We start from the raw sequence: 24807 nt of genomic DNA on the forward strand, positions 1-24807 counted from the left end.
GATGCTGTGCTGATGGCTGCCCCTGATATATGGTGCAGTTTTATGTGGATCTTATGTTTAAGAGGAAGAGATAGATATACACTTCATATAGGTACACAATCGGCTTACCCGGGATTTGAACCACGCCCTGGCCTGACCGGGAAAAAGAGGAAAACTAGGTTAGGCTCTGTGCCCGGCCAACGGCTCGAACAACGACATGATATATGTATACAATATCAAGTAGTAGTTTTGTCCAGGAGGTATCCTTAATTTAATTAGGATTTTATTTGTCCTGACCCCCTTACGGCCCACACCTAATGCAAGCACCCCCCGTGCAGTTGAGCCACCCCCAAAAACAACAACAAAAAATCAACATTTATAGGTACATACATACATATGTATGTACATACATACGTATGTATTTACCCCATGCGAATTGCATTGCTTGCTGCGTTCTATGTGCGTGTATGTTTGGCGGTAAGCTCTTCGCCCTTCGGTCTTTGCTCTTCCCCTGGCCACCCGCTAATCATACATAAAAAGGTGAATGTCCTTTCCATCGGTAAGCATTTGGAACGCATGCGCCATCAACAAATCCCAGCCAGAAATAGCGCCCAGCTCTTTTGGTCCTAGCCTCATATTTCTGTTGATAGCTACGCCTTGAATTGCATCTTTTTGTACGTCTTTGGCTCGAGGACTTTTTCAAAGTATATACTCGCACACACACACACACGCACACACCACACACTCCTAGTGGAGAGTCCTTTTGAGGAGTGACCGAGTCCCAGAGAGCATTAGTTGCTAAACAAATGCAAAAGCAAAGGCACAAGGCGGAGCAGGCTAAAACAAATACAAATACTAAAAATTCAAATGGAAATGAATGACCAAAGCCATTACATATTATATTTTCATGATCCACAAGCCAGTAAGGAGCAACTTCTTATATAAAAAGCTAACAAGAACTTCATCTTTTCTAAACCATAAATAAATGAACTAACTCATTATTGTGACATCGAATTCATTAATTCTCATCGAACTAACTCACTAATATTATCAACTTTACTATTCAAACAATCTCTATTTCTCCTAATACATAGTAAGTGATTTTTATAATCCCAACAAGGGATTGGCATAGGAGTTACTATTCCTCACCACTTTTATTCAATTGTCCAAGTTCCCCTTTAATATTGTAATTGTTAGAAACATAATCTAGCTATGATCTTTGACGAGAGACGATCAATTTTATTCATCGTATTGAGTAACTACTCCAAGCAGTTAATATCTGTAGTCACCGTGGTTTCTGTACACATTTACGAGTACATATTCGGGCCAAGTTAGTTATGTCCGGTAGGCAAACAAGTTTAAATTATTCAAACTGTCGCAAAGCAGCAGATGAAAAAACTTAAACCGACTGCATTTAGGTAGAATTATAATTAATTGTCAGGTTTTTCTTTGTCTCTTTTCTTTATGTTGCACCCTGTAAACGAATTGAAGTGGGTATATGGGCAAGCATTTAAAATTACTTGCTAACAACTAAAAACTTCTTTGTTTGTCTTTGCCTCTTAAATGATAATTATGGGTGGAGTGACTTTTTTCATTAATTTTGTACGATAAATTGATAGTTGGGCCAAGATCGATTTTGAATTTGATCAAATTAATGAAGATAATACAGGTTATCCACCTTTATGCAATCGATTTAACTCTTAGTAAATGGCAAAGAAAAGTTTTGAATTGATCAATTTTACTTTAACTTTCATTCCAATTCACTGTATCTCTTTTTTTTTTTTGAAGTAAACAAAAGAAGACATTGGTGATTTTTTAACTGATTATCAATATTTTTGTAAATCTCCATGAAACAAGAAGGTTTGTTAACAGTCACAAATGTTTAATAGTGAGATTTCCTTAATTTTCATCTAGTCTTGAGTAAAGGGTATCTTGGAGTTCTAACTTCAACTTGAGATATGGCATTACATTTGGTTCTTATGCTTTGAAATGGAATATCGTAAACATTTTTACGTGATTCACGTTTCTCATCATATGCCGATTGTTGCTGTTGCTGCTGCTGCGTCGCTGCTTGATTCTCGTCTGCTGTTGCCGCTGTTGTTGGCGTTGTTGCCGCTGTTGCTGTTGTCGCTTACGTTTTTTGGTTTTTGCTTTTGAGTTGTTAGTTGCTCAGTCAGAAACGAACTGTTACGAGTGATGGAACACTTCGCACCGGTGATTGCAACTGCCACATTATAAGACATACAACAAATAAAATAAATAATAATAATAAAAAGAAGACCAACCAACAAACAAACCAAACAGCAACAACCACAACAACAACAACTGATGACGACAACAACAAATAACCAAAATTAACAAAACAAGTGAAGTTTTTTGTTTTTTTTTTTGTTCTTTGCGTTTCCTTTTAAGCATTTAGTCGATCGTTTAGTTGTAACTATTAAACTAGTGAATGGTCGTTTTGTTGCTGTTGTTGTTATTGTTGTTGCCTATCCATTTAATTGCCAGGCATTAATTGTTATTGCTATTCGTTTTCCCTCTCTTTCCATCTGCCGTTGCTAGTGCTGAATATAAAATAACTATTAACTATTTTTGATACAAATTCGATAACAATAATCTAATAAACAATTTTGGTAAAACCAAACTGAATCTTTTGTTTGCGTGCCTCTACTGTGTAAGTGTTTGTGTGTGTGACTGTGTGTGTGTGTGTGCGTTTGTGTGAATAAAAGTGCGCCATTTTGTCTGGCCAAAAGGAAGTTCCCCCGCCCCCACACTGCCCCTTGGCCATCGTCAAAATAAAGAAAGAAAGCATCAGCGACAAATTCGTCAAAAAATATTTTGTTTTGGCCCAAGAAACTTGCCAATGCGCGCAACAGTCTGAATTACCCGAATCAGCCAGAGCAACCAAAGCGTCACCATCCCTTTCCTGGCCTCCACTTCCACTTCCTCCTCCACCACAACCACCACCCACTCCACAGGACTCGAGCAAAGTGCGTAACAAAAACAAAACAACAAAACGACAAAACGTAAACGGGAAGTGAAATCTAAAAGAAGACGAAAACTTGTATGAAGGAAGGACACAAAACAAAGAAACCCAAAGAGAAAGAAACAAACACATAGAAAGGAAAACCAAGTAAGTACCCAGGTGATTGGTGTCTCTTGGTTGACTCGAATAGTGACATCATTAGCGTCTCTCGCTAAGCTCTTTGATCATTTTGTTTCAACCTCTAACTACCTACCTACTTTTTGCCTATCAAAACTTTGGACCTTCTCAAGTTACCAACTATGTACATACATATGTATCTATGTGTGTGTGTGTGTGTGTGTGTGTATGTACATATATAAAAGGCACACACATTTCTTGGTCTTCCATTAGAAAAGACATTGGAATTGCCAATTGTAGTTGTTGTTACCTTCGCCCAAGTAAACCCATAGAAATGCACACACAACAAACTCATACACACACACTAAAGACAAAAAAGAAATGTTAATTGCACAAGAAGACAAAAAAGAAAACAGCAACATAAAAATATAACAAAAGAAATGCAAGACGAAAGACAACCGCAAAATTGACAAAACAGGCTAGACATAAGTAATATGAGGGTCTCTTTAACTGATATGCCTACAAAACTAGGTCAACTTACAATTAGACTGGCTATACCCAAGTTTCTATAGATCACTATTGAACCAAATCAAATCAGATTTCAAAATCTTAACAGGCCCAAAGGCCTTTGCTCCTTTCATCAGCATTACAACTTTGTAAGACTCAAATTTGAAGACTATGAAATGATCATGGACTAGCTAGCTTTTATCTAAATATCAAATGGTAGCTGGTAGATGAGTTGTTGCCATTTAACAAGGATCTTGTTCCTTTCCTTAGTTTAAGACTATCTTTGATTGCCATAGATTCTATTATTACATCTTCTCATTTGATCTCTGTCAAAAGGATCTGAAAGACAGATTGTTATGTTGTGATATTAACTGTTAGTAAAAAGATTTACAAGTAGTTTCCTAGTAGTTTTTTGTGAATGTTAGAAAAAATCATTTTCGTGATGGATGAAACTTACTTTCAATATGCTACAACACAAGGGTTGCTGCTAATTCTCGAAACGTTGTTGCCCTGTGGGGGTGGTAAGTCTAACACATCAAAAAAAAAAGCAAAATAGAAGAAAGGAAGGCGAAAAAAAAAACAGAAATAGACCATAGAATGCATACGGTTTTGGGTTTGGTTCTTTGGTGGTTGGACCCAAGTATCTGCATATTAACTAATGAGCCGACGACCTCGCGCATCTATTGCAATTGGGGGTTGAAGGTTTCGCCCAACACACACACACACACCCAAAACATGGAACCCCTCTCATCAAAGAGAAGAAGTGACCAAAAAGGAATACTCATCCACACCCAGACGAATGAGGGGTGGAATTGACGTGGGGGAGTGGGGATCTGTCTGTGTGGTTCTAGTGGTTTTTCCTTTGACTTTTGTTTGCATTTATTGTTTATAAGGTCACGCTATTTCCCCGACTTGCATCTCATCTGTGATGCCTGTGTCCATCTGGTTGCTTGGTGGTTCTCATGGTGCCTCATCCTCATTTCCATTTCCATTCCCATTTTGATGTTTCGTTGTTGTTTTTTGTTTTCTTCTGTTAGATACAATTGCATATCCGGTTGTCAGTGTGGGCGCCACCAGTGAACGAGTGAATGAATGAATGGATAGATGAATGGGTGGTTGGTTGGGTGGGTGGGTGCGGTCTGGGTCTGGGTCTGAGTCTCTCGGTCTGTAATCTATCAACGACCACCATGAGGAGGAAAATAAGTATCAAATCATATGCATCATTTCCAGTGTTTTATTTATAGCAAACTAATATGTTTACACATCTAGAAATGTGTTTGAAGAAATGTGATCAGTCTCAATCAAAAAGAAAGAAATAACAGTTTCTTCGACTCTTTTGACTCATTTCCACAGGTGGTTTCCTTTCACTCTCCCTTTTTGTATGGGCTCCTTCCTTTGTCTATCACATTTGGCCATTATCTAATTGGTCTTGCCATGGACTAAAGTAGGTCAATTTAGCACATAGTCCACAATTTCGCATAGATCTTCCAAATTCACTAAGACAGTGTAATTAACAAGTTTTTTGGGTTGCATTTTGCTGGCTTTTTGGTTTTTCGGTATGGGCCCCTGGCAACTGACACCTTCTACCAGGTGTTTGTTAGCCATCCAATGTTAATGGTATTAGCCAAGCTAAGCGAGAACATGCCACAAGTCTGCTGTCGGACTTGACCATGAATGCCAATAGCAAAACAAAAAACACAAAAGTTCGATAAAAGCAAACGAAATATTATGTTAAATGTGGGTAAACTAGAATATTTCTAGACCGACTACTTTATGTGTATGCATACTTATCAGGTCTAACAACGTCTTAATGGAACGGTCTAGATAAACGGAATAAGATCAAGATGAAGAAGGGTGAAAACAGATCCACTAAAAGGGAAGAGCACAAGATCAGGTCAGAATGAGAATGAATCAATCAACTTGATTTATGTAGACATTGAAAAATGAGTGACTCATTTAAGATATGAACACTGAACGCTGTTAAATAGAGTGATTAGGAAGGTGAGACAGATAGACAAATTGAGAGTTGGAAATTTATAAAATAATTAATAGATAGATCACCCGAATAAGATGAAACATCTTAACAAACATATGTATTGATAGGAAATTCAATTCGATCTATACAAACTCGAATGGCCAACTTCAATAAACACTCCGGCGGACATGAACATGGGGAGCAGCACATTTAGAGATTTATGTTTATAACCCAATCGATTCCTCAACCGACCCCATACAACCGCAGCGCAGCACACCAATTCGGATCACATCTTACACTTGTTGTTGTTTGTTTTTGTAGGCATTTATAGGCATCTCTCCCGGCAACCCCCCTCCCGCGTCACACGCCACCAAATACATATATGGCACACGACCTCGCCCACAAGAATCCCAATTCCATTCATTGTGCGTTCGGATGTGTATATTTCCATACATTCATATGTATAACCCCACCCAACTTTACCCCATTCACTCCCCGAATCGTTGATTCGTTGATATAATCTGCAACATGCAAAATTTCATCACAAATTATTTTGAATGCGTGCCAAAGGCAAAAGTTTTGGGGCACTGGCATATAAGCTAAACAAATTCTAACCAAAAGAAGGCAATCCAGCAAGTTCCTGTTCTTAGAAACTTAACGACTTGAGTATACTCTTTGCAAGCCATCCGAATTGGCACAGACCAAACCATTAAGTGGACCCAGTCTAAGGGTATTAACATTATGGCCAGCTATATCAGCAGATGTATATTCCGTCATGGACTGACTCTGGGCCCCATCAATCTGTCACGTGGGACATGGACGCACTCTCTGGACTGGATTTAAATTCCTCAAAATAACTTAACATTGTTCGATTCAATTATTTTAACGAGCCATCTCGACGCATAGAAAGAAAACAAAAATTTTGGAATTTTCTTTTTTCTTCTTTTCGCATTCGCCTCCGCCACTTGTTGTGTCTACTGTTCAATCAACAACTTCAAGGTTGTTTCGGAAATATGAAACAGAAAGAACAACAAATTACACAATGTACATAAATAGAGGAACTAAAAAGAAAGAAACCAAAGCATTTATAAACACACAGGAAAGCCAGTCTGAACCTGACATATGACCTGTTCCGTGACTAAATGTCGAAATAAACTCATTTTATTCCCTCGATCCTGTCAAGGTTATATACATTCCTGATCAGTATCAGTTCTCTTGTATCTAGCATATGACTAAAATTACAATCAGCCACACACGTTGTGGAGAAACACTTGTAATTCTAAACTAACCCAAGAAATAATAATCATTTTCAACCCCCGAAATCGTGGGTTTGAGTCTCATTAGAATAAGACATTTTAAGTACAATTGTTACCTCCTAGAGCCTAAGATTCCCCATATAAACTCGGTACTTTTGTTAATAAAATCAGTTCATATTTTGAATTCAACGAATGAAGATTGGGTTATTTTTTTCCTATTCAAACTTAAACTTAAGCTCTTGCCCATTATAATCATCAATATTCTAAGTTTTCTCCATTTCTCTTCTCGATTCCAGAAACGACCAAATTGATAACTAAAAGTCTTAAATCTAAAACTGCTGCCGCAAACTGTTTGACTGATTTATTCTCGATTAATCAAATTTTTGAACCGAACACTTAAAGCATTAACCAAACAAAAAACCAAAAAACCTAAAATATTACCTCCCAATGAACTTTATAGGCATTTGCCAATTGCGTATATTCTTACTCTTACTCGGCTAGAACTAATTAGGCTAACTAATTGGGCTAGTTAAACCAGCATAACCAACATAACCAAACCCAACAAACTACTACAATCTATTATAAGTGCATAAGAACTAAGTATAAACCCAAACAATTGATCAGATCGAACAGGAAAAGGTTTTCACGTGAGACAGAGGAAGAGGAATGCAGCGTTGTCCCTATATACATGAAATGCGTGAACGTTTATTGGATCAGCCCAGAGAGACGACTTTGCAGTTGGAAAATATGGAGCGAGCGAATCTATTGGACAATCGCCAGTCGGCGGCATCCGAGTCGAATCAGGTCGGCACAGTGGTTAAGGTAGGGGCTTGGCTTCCATGATACTCGCTACAAGGATTCAAGGATACTTTCATCTATGTACATACTTACATACATACATACAAAACGCCTTATCTTTACATTCGTAGAGCATGTTCAAACATTTATTTATCCAAATTGGATTTCCCTAAACCATCCAGACTATCTCTATGTGTCCGAGCTGTAAAATAAAACTGCCAAAAGTTCCATGATCTTTAATTCTAAAATAATCTTTAAATTTAAAAGAAAACATCAACTTTTGCGAAAGTTTTCAATTTAATTATTCAAAATTTATACATGCCTACAAAATGAATGTTGACCATTGAATATAGCCATACTTATATACATACATATATCATTCATATCATATAGTATATATCATATGCATATACCTTTATCCAAACACTGATAGCAACTTTTTATTTTTATAAAATAAAAACACAATAACTTATATTCTATAATTTTTCAAAGTCAATTTTTCTTTTAGATTCGTACCAATCAATCAATCAATCAAAAACTGTGAAAATTAAAACCAAACCAAACCGAAATAAAAAAATTTATTAATTCGAAAATACAACCAAAATCCTTGCACGAGTACCGCCGATTCGCCCTTAACTTCTTGATTTTATATATATATATTTTTTTTTTTTTAAATGATGGCAGATCTAGGAATGTAGAATAAAGGAATTTTGCCCCCCAAAAGTATGCCATTGAAAGTATTTATTGTAGAACTATTGACATTCTCTTATTTACATCAAGAGCTTTTAATATGGCTATGGAACATATACAAAATATTTCAATTGCATACTTTAGGGGGTAAAAATTTCGAAAAATTATACATTCCCAGATTGTTGGCTATATATATTTGCAATAAATTGGAATTGAAATTAGTTGTATTCGGTTTTTGTTCTATCTTGTTGAGAAATTGAAAAGCAAATTTGAAAATTCGCATGATATTTCATTGTTTATATACCATTCCATAGATATGATTATCAACTTGTATCTTGTATATATGTAAATTCCAATTTATTGTTGTTTTTTTGTGACACTGGCAAAAGACCAAGACACCAAATGAAGAGAATTCTCTGGCTAATCTATTAATTCTTCTGTCTCCCCTCAAATGTTATTGACTCGAACTGAATAGCTACATGGCGATGGCTATCACACAAGTCCTGCACATCAGCGCACACCTTTAGTCCCACACGATTTGGGTGAAGACTTCAATTTGGATTTCGATGATGATTTTCCCATCGATGCGCGACGACCAAAAAACGCCAAGTAAGTGTGTTCCAATGAAAATCTATGTATACTAAGTGTTGAAAACCCGTCCAAATTCCCCCGAACCCCAACCTCCCAAAAGCCGTTTTCATTCCTATTCTATGGTACCTTCAGAATTGTAATTGTAATTGTTGTGTTGTGTTGTTTTTTTCTCTTTTTGTTTAGTTCTCATAATTTTGCTAATCACTCCCACATACACACACACACACATATACAGAGAGACACAGAAATCACACATCACTGTGTTCAGATCATCCCCTTCCCCACCACATTCTCATCACACTCATTTAAGCTATCTCTATCAAAACCTTTCTTTAGGCCTTTCTGTCTCTGTCTCTGTCCTTAAACTTCAACCTTAGTAGAACCTTCTAACTACATACATATGTATATCTAAAACTCATAATCAACCAGAACGATAAGAATCAAAAAACAAAAAAAAAAAAAAAATACTATATAAAAACCGTTGCAGCGTGAAATCACATCCCCATGCGGTTCATCTGACGAAACCACAGAAAAGGTCAGATTTGGTATACAAATTATATTATATTATACATATATATATTGTACATATACCCTCTATATATCTACATATATATATATATATATCAAATATGGCAAATAGCTGTACATTAAACCTATGATTTTGGATATTTGTTTAAGTTTCTTATAAGTAAACACAATTCCCAATTGCGCTTCCCCCACCCATCACCCACCACCAACCATTAACCCTTGTCAGTATGTATCTCACCCGATCTCACCTAGATCTTAGTTGTGTATGACTTAGTAAAGTAGAGCGAGCACCTCTTAATTGATAACAACTTTTATTAATGGGAAAGGTTTAACGATTTTCAAAGTTACGTATACGCAGCGTGTGCTGGAGTATTTATTATTCATATTCAGCTAATCGAGCTGAAAAATGAAGTCTAAGCTGGTTTTCGACGGTGAACTCTTTGGAGTCCTCGCCAAAATAAACATTCTCGTAGACGATTACGATACTTATTGCTGTGTTATTATATAAGTAATATGCGAGGGAGCATTGTTTCATTTCGCGGATTATAATGTCAACGAACTAAAGTATTTGACTTACATTTCCGATTATGGTCTATTGTTAAGAGACACTCGTTTTCCTTTCTCCCTCTCCCTGCCTTTTGGCATTTCTCTGTCTCTGCATTCGGAAGCGAAAAGTCATTCAAAAAATTGTTGCACAAAGAAGTTGCAAACAAATTACGCAATAACAAATACACACACACACAAAAAAATGTTAGAAAAAAGAAAAACACAAATATCAAAAAAAAAAAAATAAAGGCCCGAGACAAGCATATTCCACTTGGCTGACTGCGTTGGGCAGATTTCACTTTAGTTTTTCTCCATTGTCTGTGAGCTAACCGAAAGCCAAACAATCCTCTACCCAATCCTCTACTCGATGCAACCCTATCTGCATCTGACCCCCCCTCCATCTCCATTACCATCTCCATCTCTCTGTATATCTGTATCTGTGTGTCTGCGTCTCTGGCATAAAGTGTCATTGTACGAATGACTTACATTCGCTAGTTCTACATACTTTATGTGAACATGCACACACATATGTATGTATATGTATTAATACATCTGCAGTATATGTATGTATGTATTGATGCTTGGCTTTTGGGCTCGGCCCAAATGATGAAACACAAACAAAAATGTACAACTCGAGGCTAAGTACTTTGCCCTCTTGCAAACTTTTTACCATTTTACAAGACGGCAAATGAACTTTTCGACATGCCTAACACACAATTTGAGGAAAATTGATGCATTTTCTTATGTGTCTGTGATTATTACTTGCAATGAGCAGATCAATTAGGCAATGAATTTAGTTCAAAACCTATTGTCCTTTCCAAATAAACTCTATTGAGAGTCAATCGATCCATGAATGAGATTTAAGTTTTTCTATTTATCAAAAGACATTCCAATCAATTCAACTTTTATACTATATAATGGCCATCGATTTGAATTCAAATATGATAAGGTTAAAGTTCAAGACTTATTGATTTGAAAACTAATCAAAAATGTTGAGATCTTCATTTTTATTCTGCATTCTTATATGGATGATTGAAAGTATTTGAAAAGTTGTTGAAACATTTTACTAAGCCTTGCTGGTTTGTTTCCCCTGCCTCCTCTCAATGCAGATCAAAGAAGTTTTATTCTATTTTTGCTTTGTTTTTTACCTTGGAAAATCAACGCCTGATTAGGCCCAAAGTCCCTTGACGACAAAAAAAAAAAAAACAAAACCTATTTTTAAAACTCAATGTTAAACATTGTTAATTTACTTTGGCATTTTAGCCGAGGGTTAGCAAAAAGCATAAAGCGTAATATAAATAACACATGCAACCAACCCCTTTAAAACCAAAACCAAACCAAAACCTTAAAAGGAGTTTCAGGCTTTTACACATGTTCATTATGTTCTGGCACCGCCCCCTCCCCCACCAACAACTGAGCACTGAGGATATGACCACAACAAAAGCTAGAGACCCAACAATTATAGCTGGAATCGTAAAAAATGTAGAATGGTTAGGGCTAAGGGAGGGAAATTAACTCTTTAGGATGTGAGGAGTGGTCATTGAGGCAAGGGATGATCATGATGATGATATTAATGATGATATGATATGAAAAATTTTAATTGAAATTGAAGCAAAGGTTTACAGAGCTTCTGGATTATAATTCAAATTTTCTCAGCTGAGTACCAAGCCAAGCCAAGCAGTGGGAGAAAGAGAGAAAGAGAGAGATAGAGCTCACCCCTTATCATTATGACCATCATCATGTGTTCATTCAATGCATTTACGTCGCAGTTGGCTAAAGTCGCGACGCAAATCCTTCTGCCCTAACGCTACTCTCCTCCTCCAACTCCTTGTCATCCTCCCCATCGTCGTTGTCGTCGTCGTCGTCTATGTCCCCTTCCACCAGCCATTTCCATGGGTCACGAACCAATGCAGTATGCCAGTATCAGGGCCCAGAGGCCCGGCATGCCAAACACACAGAATGCGCAACCAAAACAGAATGTGCGATGTTGCTTGTTGTGAAACAAGAGCACAAAACAGAAACAAAGAAAACCGAAACCCGAGTGCCACAGGACTTACGATATACAAAACGAAACGACGACAAAAAGCTACCCCGAAAAAGGATGCGGCAACCTAAACCAGGAACCGAATTACGTAGACTGCATGACGGCAACGACGATTCGACGATTTCGTTGACGAAACGACGCTGCTTCTTTTATCGTAAGCCAACGAGAGACTGCACAGTGGTATGAAATTGTAGTTGGGTCAAAATATTTCAAAGACAGATTCGCCTTCAGATTATCTGCCATCTTAAATATGACAGAGACAAGATAGATTTTGGGTGCAAACATCTCAAGTAATGGTTATAGCTCAGTTAATTCACAAAGTGACTTTGTGTGTTCATTTCTTATTTGAAAATTGTTTTCAAACCACTGTGCATGTTTATTCCTTGTTTTATCGTAAAGTTTCGTATTGTAAATAAGTAGACTAGATGAACTGAATGACTCTTATGGGATAAAGATTGGCTGTGGCTCGTGACCGGCGCATCGCATTGGACTCACACACACAAACACATAAAGCCATTCGTTCACACAGCCATTCACACACACGTGGCAAAACGTGGGTAATTGAGTTTTTGGGCTGTTGCGCTGTGCTCGACAGGGTGAGGAGAGTTTTTGCTTCGATTTGAATGTGATTTTTGCCTCTGATTTTGTGTCATTATTGTCACTGCATTCACGTTCAGCCCAGTGCATCATCCCTTCTTCTTGGGTAGGCCAATTAAAAATGGAATAGCGGGTTGTCATTGTGTATCTTGGGAATACGTTTGCTGTAGGGCTTTGACAAGTTGACCCCATTAAAGAGCAAAATAAGACACAGAGACAGAGAGAGAATACGGGAGATTAATTGAAAAATGAATAGATTAACTCAACAGAAGAAAGGACTCGAATCCTTTCGATTTACGTTTACGAAATGCATTTATGCCCAAGCCCAATAAGTTGGAAATCTGAAATGTAAACTGAACTATTTCAATTTCATTCATTTCTTGTGAGCTGATGGAGGGCAAAGGATATTCTATACCATCCTGCATTAGCTAGCATAATGATAACGAGCAGAAGGCAAGTTCTTCTAGCATTCCACCAATCAAGTAAAAATTCTTTTGCAAATAGAAATGAATATGGCAAATCAACTGAATGTATGTATGTATGTACGTACATACTCCTCCTACATATATATGTGTGTACACCTCCTTATGCTCATGTATATACTATATGTAGATGGGAATACTTATGTGTCCTACTTTCTGGCATACAAAAATCTGTGCATTTCCCCTATAACAGAGCTTTGGCTCGTTCGGATGCAAAGTATCCTCTCTCTGCAGGAGAGAGCGGATGCTGTTCACACTGATGATGGATTTCGAGTGGATTCGGCGCAAACAGCAAGCAGGGCGGCTGCTTCTGCTTCTGCTGATGCTGGACCTTCAAGCTCTGCGAGCTGAGCCGTGCCTTTTCAGTTGTAGTTGGATAGTAAAGGGTCTTGGACGTGTGTCTAACGTTGCCCTCTGAAACAGAGTGTGTGTGTGTGCGTGCGTTCGTATGTGTGCGAAGAAGAAGGTAGACCCAAGTATTCCAAGTCTGGCCAAAGAAAAAATAAGGAACCAAAACGAAAAAGTGCTAAAATAACTCAGTTTGATTTCATTTTTGTGGCACATTTATTCCGAATTTTTTGTTATCGTGTCTTGTGATTAGTGCAAAAGTGTCCAAAAAGGAAGCGCTCAAATCTAAATGAAATATACATATATATACATCTATATATATGTATATATATCTACACTTGTCCTTCTAATCAAGTGTATTTAACTAATCTTTTTTTCTAATTTTTTTTATATGTGTGCCTGTTGAAGTGTTTGTGTGTGTGTGTGTTAGTGTGTGTTGGTTTTTATTTTATATTTATACGAAAAATGAAACAATTTGCAATAGGGCGCGATAAGTATTTGCTTTAATTTTAGCCAGGCCCCTCAAAAAGGAAAGAGAGAGATAGACAGACAGAGAGAGAGAGAAAGAGGGAGAGCAATAGCAGTAGCGATTATGTTGGCACCGGGCTATATGCTGCATACACACACACACACACTGAGAAAGCCCTAACATACCAACATATACACATACATGATGACTTCCTGGCAGAATGAGCGAAGGAGAGTGAATCCTGAAATTTAAGGCATACAGAAGTATAGACTCCACACTGCTCTCTCTCTCTCTCTCGATGGTTCTTACGTTTGCCCCTTTCAACATCCAGCATCCACAAGGGGATGACTTTTAAGCCAGGGTGCTTCTCGCTCTCTCTCTATCGCTATCACGCTCGTTCTCCGTCCGTGTATGTTGTATGTGTGTGTTACTAGGTCGCACCGGGACGCATTCCAAAAGCCAAAGGACAACAAACAGCAACAGCAACAACAACAACAACAGCATAAGCAATTAGCTCTCAAAAGTGCGGCTTACGAGCCTTTCGACTTTTTGGCCACGCCTCACATTTGTCGCCCACAAAACTATGTTGTATGCAATTCTCAAACGCAATCCACACACAAACACAGAGAGAGAGAGAGAGAGAGAGAGAGACAGAGAGAGTGAAAGGATCTTAGGACAGGCAGAGAGAGAGAATTCTAAAATTCTGTTGCATACTGCAAATCGTTTCATTTTCCCCCCAGAACTAACAAAGTGAACCAGTGTGTAAAGTGAAATTCAAATATTAAAATATAAAACATTAACGAAAATAAAATAAAATTCGAATCGTCGATACATTAAACCAATCACAACGGAGACCGATACGGAAACAATGGGCGGCGGCGAAGTGAAGGTCGCTACCGTCGATGTGGAAGGTGGCGATAATATGGCCACATTACCGGTATCCCGTTCCCATACGGCCGGCAGCACGGACAGTGCTGAAAAGAATAATGCGGCCAATAAGGAAATGGAGCTCAAGAATGTGATGCCGCAACCCTTGCAAAGGTGTGACACTTGTCAAAAGGGGGTTTTTTTTGTTGGGGGGAGGGTCTATTAGGCACACACCCCCAAATACTCAAGGCCGTCTTATGCCCCCCACTGCCATTCTGTGAACTGATCCCAAGTCTTTACCTTTTCTCGAACTAACCGAAACATACAAGATACATTCCACACATACACACATACACACTTACACACCTCACCTGCTTGCTGTATGTACTGTATGTATGTATGGATGAATACTGTATATGTATATATATTTGTATATAATGTGCTTATTCCGCTAATTCAGATATATCTACCTATAGATGATAATCCCTTTATCCTTTCGTTGCCTAGTTAAGAACTCTAATCAAAAACAATGAAAAGCAAAAATCGTCCGTTTCTTATATAGGGTTTGCTACACATTTAAGCCAAATCCAAATAAATACAGTTTCATGCCAGCGAATATAACGGTACAGGGCACATATCAAACAAATCCAATAACAGGACCGATTGAACTATGGTAATATGGTGAACCCCAACAAAAAAAAATCCCAAAAAGTAAACCACAAAAAAAGCAAATTTCTTCACTAAGAATGGGGGGGAATATGGGGAGGAGAGAGTTGTTACATTTCATCTTCTCCCACCCACCAATCAGAGGCTGTCCAAGGGTCTAAGTGAGTGGGTCGGCTGCTTGGGGTGGCGTCTCATTTGCAGCAATGTTTGCTCCCTAAACTGGGTCAGAGCATGCAACTGATTTGCATATAAATGTATGTATGTATGTATATGTATATATGTACATATGTTAAGTAGGCACTCCTTGTTAAGTGCCCACGAGTGGCAAAATCGGGCACAAAAAGAAGAAGTTACTTACTGTCAATGATGATCTCGACGGGTTCTTGAATCAAAGTAGAAAAGATCTTGGCACTAAAATCACTTTAAAGGACTTATACCCCAAACACATTAATGGATGCATGTCAAACACTTACACACACACACACACACAAAGACACTAACTTTGTAATGGAATAAGGGGGTCAAATTGAACGATAGATCTTGACACAGTTAACTCCCAGACAACCACACACACAGACACACATGCACAATTAAATTGTCTCGTCGAATGATTCTTGCACTCTCTTATGCCAACATATTAAAGGAATAACTACTTTTACACAGGACTTCACTGTTCATTGTGACCAGCTTGGTGTATGCCATACTCTTGATTGTTGTCTGCATTGCCTATGTGATTAGCGATGTGACCACACACCGTTTGCCGGTGCTCTACTACGAAACATTCTTCACTTATCTATACGGCACCAGCATACTCTTCCTGTTGTATGTCTTCTGTTTCCTGCTGCAGGGTAAGTTCCCTCCAAGTGCGAGAAAGTGTCCATGTGTCAATTTTAATTGATTCTTACAGAAAGCTCTTGCTGCAATGGCGGCAATGGTGGCAGCAAACCGAAACCCCAACCCAAAGAGAAGAAATCAAAGAAATCGAAAAATGCCGATCCAGCCGATTCGAAGGATGCGAAAGGCTCTAAGGATTCGGGCAAGGCGGGCAAAGCAGGTGCCACTGCCGCCTATCAAGTGAGTTGAACAATGATAAGTAACTGATTAGTTCTGATGCAAATGGATGTCCTATCTATTCGATAGGAAGCACCCGTGGATGCTGAAGTTGCTGTCACACCCAAGAATGTACGTAAACGAAAGACCACACACAGTGATCTCACACATGGTAGTTTCTTTTTGCGCGTTGGAGCCATTGGTAAGTAGCTCAAGGAAGGCTCAATCAACTCACATGATCTAAATGATCATTTCATTCTGTTCTATTAGCTTTTGGTCTGGGTGCCATGATCTATATTGGCTTGGAGTTTGGTTCATTCTTTGAGATACCATTCGATTCGCCCTGCCATCATATATTGATTGGAGTGAATCCATTGCTGCAAATGATATTTACCTTTATGCAAATGTACTTTATCTTCATGAATGCCAGGGTAAGTCGATGTTATAGAACATTAATTTAAGTTTATGAACAATTAAGACTAACAGTTATTATACTACTTCAACTATATAACTACTATTAACCTAACTAAACTACTTTAAACTATGACTAAGTACATACACCCACAGACACACACACATTAACATTTACACTCACACACACACACACACACACATAAAGACTGAAAAGCAATAAAGGTCCGCACCCGTTCCCTATCTTTTCACCAAACATCTCTTTCCTCTATACACCCCTTACCCAAAAAGACCCATCCACACCCCACCGCCAAGAACCTCAAAGTCGAAATCGAAAGGTTAGTCTATTAGTTTATCTATCTATCTGTAGAATAGGGTCTCGGCACTCAACAACACTCAAACTCAAACTGAAACTCACTCATTACAATCAATCTTGAATTGGCGTGCTAATTGGCAGTTTACATCCAATTTAGTTAACTTTGGGTTTGAATTCTCGTTTCGTTTATTCGTAATCGCTCATTCATATATACAGCTAATCATGTGCCATATTCACTTTCACTCGTTATCGGTTAAACATCACTCGCTACTCGCTACTCGTCACTCGGTATTCGTTTGTTTTTACGCTTCCTTCCCGCCCAAATATGCTTCCTCTCAACCATTTCATCACATGCTTAAATCTATAAGTATTCGGCCGTGTCGAATGTCTCACATTCACCACCAAAAAAACACGCACTCAACTTCATTGCCATCAATCATTCATTCATTCAATCATGCCATCCAATCAATTCATTCATTCACTCATTCCACTTCACTTCACGTCACGTCACGTCACTTCACTCATTCATCATTGTGTTTTAGTTTTTTTCGTATTCGTTTGTTTTTCAAATAAATTTCAAAATTTTTTGCAACGTAGTTATTTAATGAAAAAAAAATACATTTTTGTGTACATAATCCCAACAACAACAACTACTACTACTACTACTACTACTCTCCGCCCCCAAATTCGATTCGATTTGATTCGATTCGCGATCGCAGACTAGGCCGCCATTTCAGGTACGATATACAAATCATTTTCTAACTCTAACTCTAACTCTAACTCTTACCTCTAAACTCTACTCTGTACTTACTCTATCCTACCCTTACTGCAATACGCTCATTTCACTCACATAATATGTATATAATTACATATATCTATATATACGAACATACAATATGTAGAAATATATATAATCTTTAGCTTATGTACATAAGATATTAGATTAAAACGAACGAAAGAAAAAAGAAAAAACTTAGCGAAATTGACGCTACTTTTTTTGGCATTCTAAAAATAAGCATATACGGTATAGTTATATCGTATATCTTAGCATTATGCTATCTCTCTCTCTCTATCTCCATATATATATACATATATATATTAATATAATCTTTGATAAAAGTCATACTCAAGTTGCCCCCCGTTCTTCCCTCTGTGCCCTGTTTTGCATTCTGGCTATGTTTTTTAGCTGAACATCCATCGATTCAAGGTGATCGCACGCTTCGGTCTGATGCATGTGGTGGCCACCAATATCTGCGTGTGGATACGCACTTTGGTCAAGGAATCGCTATTGGAGATCACCATCTATCATCAGAAACGTGAGGCCGATCCGAATGCATCGTCCATTGGTTATTCGATAAGACAGCATGCTTTGCGTCATGCCGGAACAGTGTTGCGCACCCATGCGGGACCAAATACCGAATTCGAGGTGCTCGATGGCGAAGATTTGTTGCCAAAGAATGTCTACAAGAGTGACAATGTTCTGTCCAAGATGCTAAGGAATACTGTCAATGGTATATCGAAGAGTTTGGGTATGGGCGGTGGCGATGATATCGCAATCAGCAGCACGACCACAACAACCACCCGTGCTCCATACACAACGCCAGGCTATCAATGGCCCAGCACTACTATGGCCCGCAAGCTGAAGAAGTTTATCACAAGTGCCACAACGGCTGCCACTACCGCGGGAGGTGGTGGTGGCACCAGCACCATGTCCACCACAACCACTAGCACCACCAGCATTCCCATTACCACCACTCGCACTAGCACTATGGCGTCCCTGATTGATAGCAGCCCGACCAGTGAGTCACCCTTTGGCAGCCTGCAGCGTCTATTCTCCAGTGCTGCACCGAGCCCCACATCGCACATTGCGCCCAATGATGTGTCCGCTGCCACTGGCAGTGCCTTCCTCAATCAATTGGCATCGTCCACAAGCACTTTGAGTCCCAGCAGCACCATCGCCGCCGCCGCTGCCACCACCACCACCAGCACCACCGAAGGTGCTGTCAATATAATGAACAATCTCTTTGGGCCAGGCATCGAGAATAGCTTTCAGACCTATTCGGACATTTCGCACGACGATGCCGCCGGTGGTTTGGTGGCTTTCGAGAATCTAGAGAGTCTGGACAATATCTATCCGGCGGCTCTCTCCTCCAATATTGGCACATTAAACTCCACTGCCTGCGGTCGTATCGATATTATGGGTACCATAGTCTATGACTCGGCCCCATATCTCTATCCCTTTATCATTGAGTACTCTCTGATCGGCGCTGTTGTTCTATATGTTATGTGGAAGCATATCGGCCGCTATCCAGGCAGACTCAACGATGAGGATCTGGAGCACCGGCTGGAGGTAATGTTGTCACGTCGCGCCGTTGCCATGGCACAGCAGGCACGTTCCGGGCGCGTCGATTGTGTGGGCTCGTCGAAGGGTCTCTTCTTTGGTCTACTGCTCTTGGTCGGTGCGTTAATTTGCTTGATACTCTTCTTCGTCTTGGTGCGTCATCAGAAGTTCTCGCTATTGGCCGTTTATCTGGCCGATGCCAGCCATTGTATACTGATGGCATTTGCCATTTTGGCCATCATAGTGGGCTTTATAAGGTAAGTGTTTGCCCCTCCCCAGCCAAGTTGTCTCAACACAGAGTTAACCCCAATTTTCCCTCTTTTTCGCATAGGGTTAAGAATTTGAAATTCCGCTGCGAGGAGCAATCCAATCTTAATGACATCTTGTTGCGCATCTCGGCATTTGGCCTGTTTACATATTCCGTGTTCAGCATCATCGCCGGCAGCCTCAAGGTGCTGGAAAGCGAACCCAGTCTACTGGTCACAACCACCGGCGGAGTTGCCGTATTCCAGGTCATTTTGCAATTGCTATTCATTGCCGATGTATCGCGACGTCGTGTCCATTTGCCCGAGCATGATCGCAGCAAGCCCGGTCGCCAGATTGTCACCTTCCTACTGATCTGCAATGTGGCCATGTTTGCCATTTACACGTTCGAAGCCCAAAAAGTATTCGCCAATCCTGTAAGTAGCTATGTACGTAAGGCGAGACTGAATTAAGTAAGACGATTAACTGATCTCGTTGTTCTCTAATCGTTAACATTTTGTTGTGTTTTCTATGTAATCGATATACTCCTTAACTCAGACACACACACCACGATAATACATATACATATGCATGATATTAAAAATATTCCATCGATAGGTTCAAACAATCACTGCCGATATTTGATTTCGATATTTTCTTTGCTATATAACTTTTCTAAAATAACATTCATTTGATATTCCACATCAATATTGACATTGATTTCATTTGAGATTCACGATTGTTGATCGATTAACAAATTAACGATCGGCAGCAAGTTGAGGTTACACTTTGTCTTTGTCTTGATGTTGCCTGTTTCAATGCATGTTCCATATTTTTTACATCACTGTACATATCTTTATGTTTGTTACGCCAGAGATTGTCTAACTTCTTTCCCGATCTGTCAACAGGTGCAATTGGAGTTCTATGGCTTTGTGCCCTGGTCCATCATACAGCGCATCACACTGCCCTTGTGCATTTTCCATCGCTTCCACAGCGCTGTCACACTCGCCGAGATCTGGAAGACCACCTACAAGGCGCGCTTGGAGTAAGCCCTTTAGGCCATCATCTCTCCAAAGAGAGAGTTAACATATATTGAAAATGCACCAAAAACCCAAAAATTAAAACAAAACCAACAAAAGGAAAACAAAATCGAAAATTAAAAACAAAACAAAATTTGTAGCGAACCGCAGCGGCAAATACGCAAAATGAGAATAGAAATCAAGCAGAAGTTGAAAATTAGTTTCTAATTCCATATTAAACATATACAAAGGAAAAAAAAAAGAAAAAAAAACAACAAACAAAAAGTAAATATATAATATATATGCATATAAACATATATATTATATGATAATGATATTATGGTTTTTTTTTTTTTTGTATTTTTTTTTTTTTAGTTATGCATAGGTAAAAACTAAGTTTAAAATAAAACCAACATTTGGACCCAGAAATCAATGAATCAATGAGAAGAGAATGAACTTATACAAACAACAATAAGTTATTATAAAGCCAAGCAAAATCGGAGAGAGAATCGGAGTTCTTCTTTATTCCGTTTGAAACGTGAAAAAATATTGAGGAAATTTCGGGAGCAGCTCCTCCTGCAAGTTCAGTAATTGCTTTTCTCTGATTGAAAAACTTTGAAGAATCTAAGAACTAAGTCATAGCAGTAACACATCCCTTCGCCCCTCCCCTCCTCCCAGCACACCCTTTTGACCATCTCCCCCAACCAACACCCACCACCCACACAGAGATTTGTTTTTAAACATTAATTTCTATATACTTTATTTATTATCATAACTTTTATGTTTCTGTTCTGTTTCTTTAAACAAAAACCAAACCAAAAAAAAAAAAAACAAAAACAAAACAAAAAATGTGTAAGTTAAAACAAAAACATAAAAAAAAACACGAAAAATCCTAAAAAGAAAAAAAAATGGTTGTTTTTATCTTTTTTACATTTTATTGGTCCCCCGCGCCATCCCAAAAAGTAAGTAGGTAAGAAAAGTTTTTTTATTAGAACATTTCCCAAAACAACAAAAAAAACTTTGCAAAACCAAAAGTCAAAAGTCATCTAAATGCCATGAAGAAGAAGAACCACAAAAACCAAAATGAAAAATTCATTTCACATTTCACAAACCGAACAAAACCAAAAAAAAACCAAGAACAACAACAGCCGCAAAACAAAACAACAACAAACTGTGATGAATTTATTTAAACAAAAAAAAACATAAGGAACACAAAAAACAAAACCACAAAAATTTCGTTAAAAAAAAAACAAACAAAAGAAAAATCCTTCCTTTTTTTTTGAAATTCTTCTTTTCCAACTTCATAAGGAAAATGAAATTACTTGAAATAAAAATTCTCCTTCATGGCGTAAACAACAAAAATCTATGACAAAAAAAAAGTTAAATGGAAAAAATTAAATCAAAAAAACCAAAAACCAACCAAGCAAAACAAAAAAAAAAAACTCAACATTTTTAATACATATACATATAAAAGTTTATATAAATGTCCATTTTTTGATTATTAGTAGTGATGTTAACATTAAAAAAAAATAATAATAATAAATGAAAAAAAGAAAAACATTAAAAAAAAACCAAGTTCTTCTCTAATACCAGAAACAAAAAAAACAAAAACAAAAAAAAATACGAAAACCGAAAACGATAAATTTGAACCACAAAACGCATTTATTGAGAGAAAACACAAGAAATTAAAAGAAAAGAAAAGAAAACGTATATCTATAAAATATATGTATACTAACCCACCAAATTCAAAGTATTTCAAAACAAAAACGAAGAAAAGAAAAAAAACCAAAATGAATCAAGTGTTTTTTTACAAGGATATGGCATCTTACATATATACATACATATATCGAAAATCGCCGACTTTTCCCGATCCAGAAACAAACCCAAAGTCGAAACAAAGTCGATAGAAAACACAGAATTGAAAACTCAAAACATAAGACATGAAAATTGATGGCCCTCGGCTAAAGACCAAAGAATACAGATTATATAGATCAACTGTCCTTTCTCTTGAACTGATCGTTTGATCATGTTTGTATGTGTGTGTATATCTACATCTACATATATATACTGCTATATAGAGAATCATCAAAAAGTCGAACAAGAAATTGCATATATATGTATATATGTGTATATATATATATATATATATGTGTATATATATATATATATATACATATGTGTGTATTTGTATTCAATGTTAAAAAAGTAAATCAAAATAAAAGACACACAAGAAAAACACAAAACAAAAATTGGAAAGTTGGACAATTTTTCTCCCCCAACAACACGAATATACGAATTTGTACTCAAAATGACTTTCGATAACATTTTTTGCTTTCACATATTTGAAACAGTCAAATTCACTCTGGAAAACCTTTGAAACTATTCTAAAATCATATTCAGTACCCAATTAAAAGGGGTCCACCCACTGGGTTAAGAAGGTACATTCAATTTCAATATGAAAACGAAACGAAAATGCAAATCAAGTTTAATTAAGGATAAATTTGTGCACTGAAAGTCGGAAACTTAATGCTCAAAAGATGAAGCTCAAAGAAAATGAGGCCAATTGGTGAGACATTTTTCGTACAGACTGTGTGCCAGTTTGAATTCTGTATGTGTGTGTAGAGGGGACCTTGAAGTAAAATTTCATCAAAGTACTCAAACTCAAAAATTGAATGAATACATTCATTTACCTTAGCGAATAATCGTTAAAAAATCTTTGTATTTCGTGTAGCTTTTAGTATTGGAATAATATTAATTATATATATATATGTATATACATATATACAAATTGCAATATATGTATATGTTTGTGCATATGTATGTATGTATATTCGCCGAAATACATATATATCATAAAGAAACGTAATATGAAAATATTGGGATTTCTTTATTTTTTTTTTTTTTTTTATCTCATTTAGTTTAACACACGATAAGATCATATTTTGCTGTAATTTATGTAATACTTACAACAAACTCGAAAACAAAACCAAAAATCGCAAAATGTATTTATTAAATGTTTCCCAACTAAGTTGTATAATTGATAAGGAACGACGAAATGACGCGATAAAGCTAAAGACATAACATAATGCAATTATGTATTCTGTACTCTAAAAACAAAAAAAAACAAAAGTAAATACAAGAAAACTTAAACGCACAACAACAACAGCAACAATCCATAATCTATATAGAGTGTATTCATATATACATATACATACATATATACATATATGTATGTATATACATACCTCTATATTGAAAACATTTCGAACAAAACGCTAAGTTATAGTAAAAAAAAAAAAAAAAAACAAAAGAAATGCATTTTCCCCCGCTCATCATAACCAAACCAAACGAAATAACGAAAATAAAAATATACCAAACAAATAATACAAATCAAATTGTATGTGGAATATATTGAATATATATATAAATATAAAAACTAAAAACCAAACACATAATAATAAAACAAACAACAAAATTCTAAGCAATTTTTATCATCATTGTCGCATTTTAGATACTACCAAAATGAAAACCATTAAACAAAAATAAACTCAAATACGATACATTTCGAATGGCAGGCTTGAAGAATGGAGCCATCTACCACACGCCAAAACTCATTCAAAACTTACAAGTATTACTCGTATGAGTGAATGTATTCATTACATAACGAATACCCATAACCAGCATAAAGAGAAACAACAACAAAACCAAACAAGAGTTAATGGTAAAACGAAACAAAGATGACATACAAGTAATTTTAAATTGAATAAAAATTAGTATTAAAAATATGTACAACAAAAAGTATATGTCGTTTTATTTACTTACCACTTTATCGAATGCGTTCGACATTTCAGAAAGAGAAGAGAGAAAACTTTCGAACTTACGATGCCATCACAACTAAACATACACTTACGCTTTACATTTTACTCAACAATGCAGTTATTATTTATTTCATTTAAACATACACTTACGTTTGACATTATA

General features: G+C 37.2%; 1 protein-coding gene across 16 annotated transcripts; it reads left to right on the forward strand.

The window, feature by feature from the left end:
• Positions 1–2165: 2165 nt before the first annotated feature.
• Positions 2166–24624, forward strand: OtopLa (Otopetrin-like a). 16 transcript variants are annotated; one of them, XM_068283657.1, is made up of 12 exons: positions 2166–2345; positions 7445–7642; positions 8784–8917; positions 9387–9434; positions 15343–15453; positions 16110–16294; positions 16354–16520; positions 16587–16698; positions 16767–16927; positions 18410–19821; positions 19896–20256; positions 20716–24624. In XM_068283657.1, the coding sequence occupies exons 2-12, from the start codon at positions 7487–7489 to the stop codon at positions 20854–20856; spliced, it is 2988 nt and encodes a 995-aa protein (XP_068139758.1). In that variant the 5' UTR covers positions 2166–2345; positions 7445–7486; the 3' UTR covers positions 20857–24624. The 16 variants fall into 16 exon arrangements, with proteins under 16 accessions (XP_068139758.1, XP_068139760.1, XP_068139761.1 ...); XM_068283659.1 differs by having other exon boundaries at positions 19896–20244; XM_068283660.1 differs by having other exon boundaries at positions 7445–7624.
• Positions 24625–24807: the final 183 nt, after the last annotated feature.

This window comes from Drosophila tropicalis, unplaced genomic scaffold (assembly GCF_018151085.1).
Source record: "Drosophila tropicalis isolate 14030-0801.00 unplaced genomic scaffold, ASM1815108v1 contig_158, whole genome shotgun sequence".
Taxonomy (NCBI): domain Eukaryota; kingdom Metazoa; phylum Arthropoda; class Insecta; order Diptera; family Drosophilidae; genus Drosophila; species Drosophila tropicalis.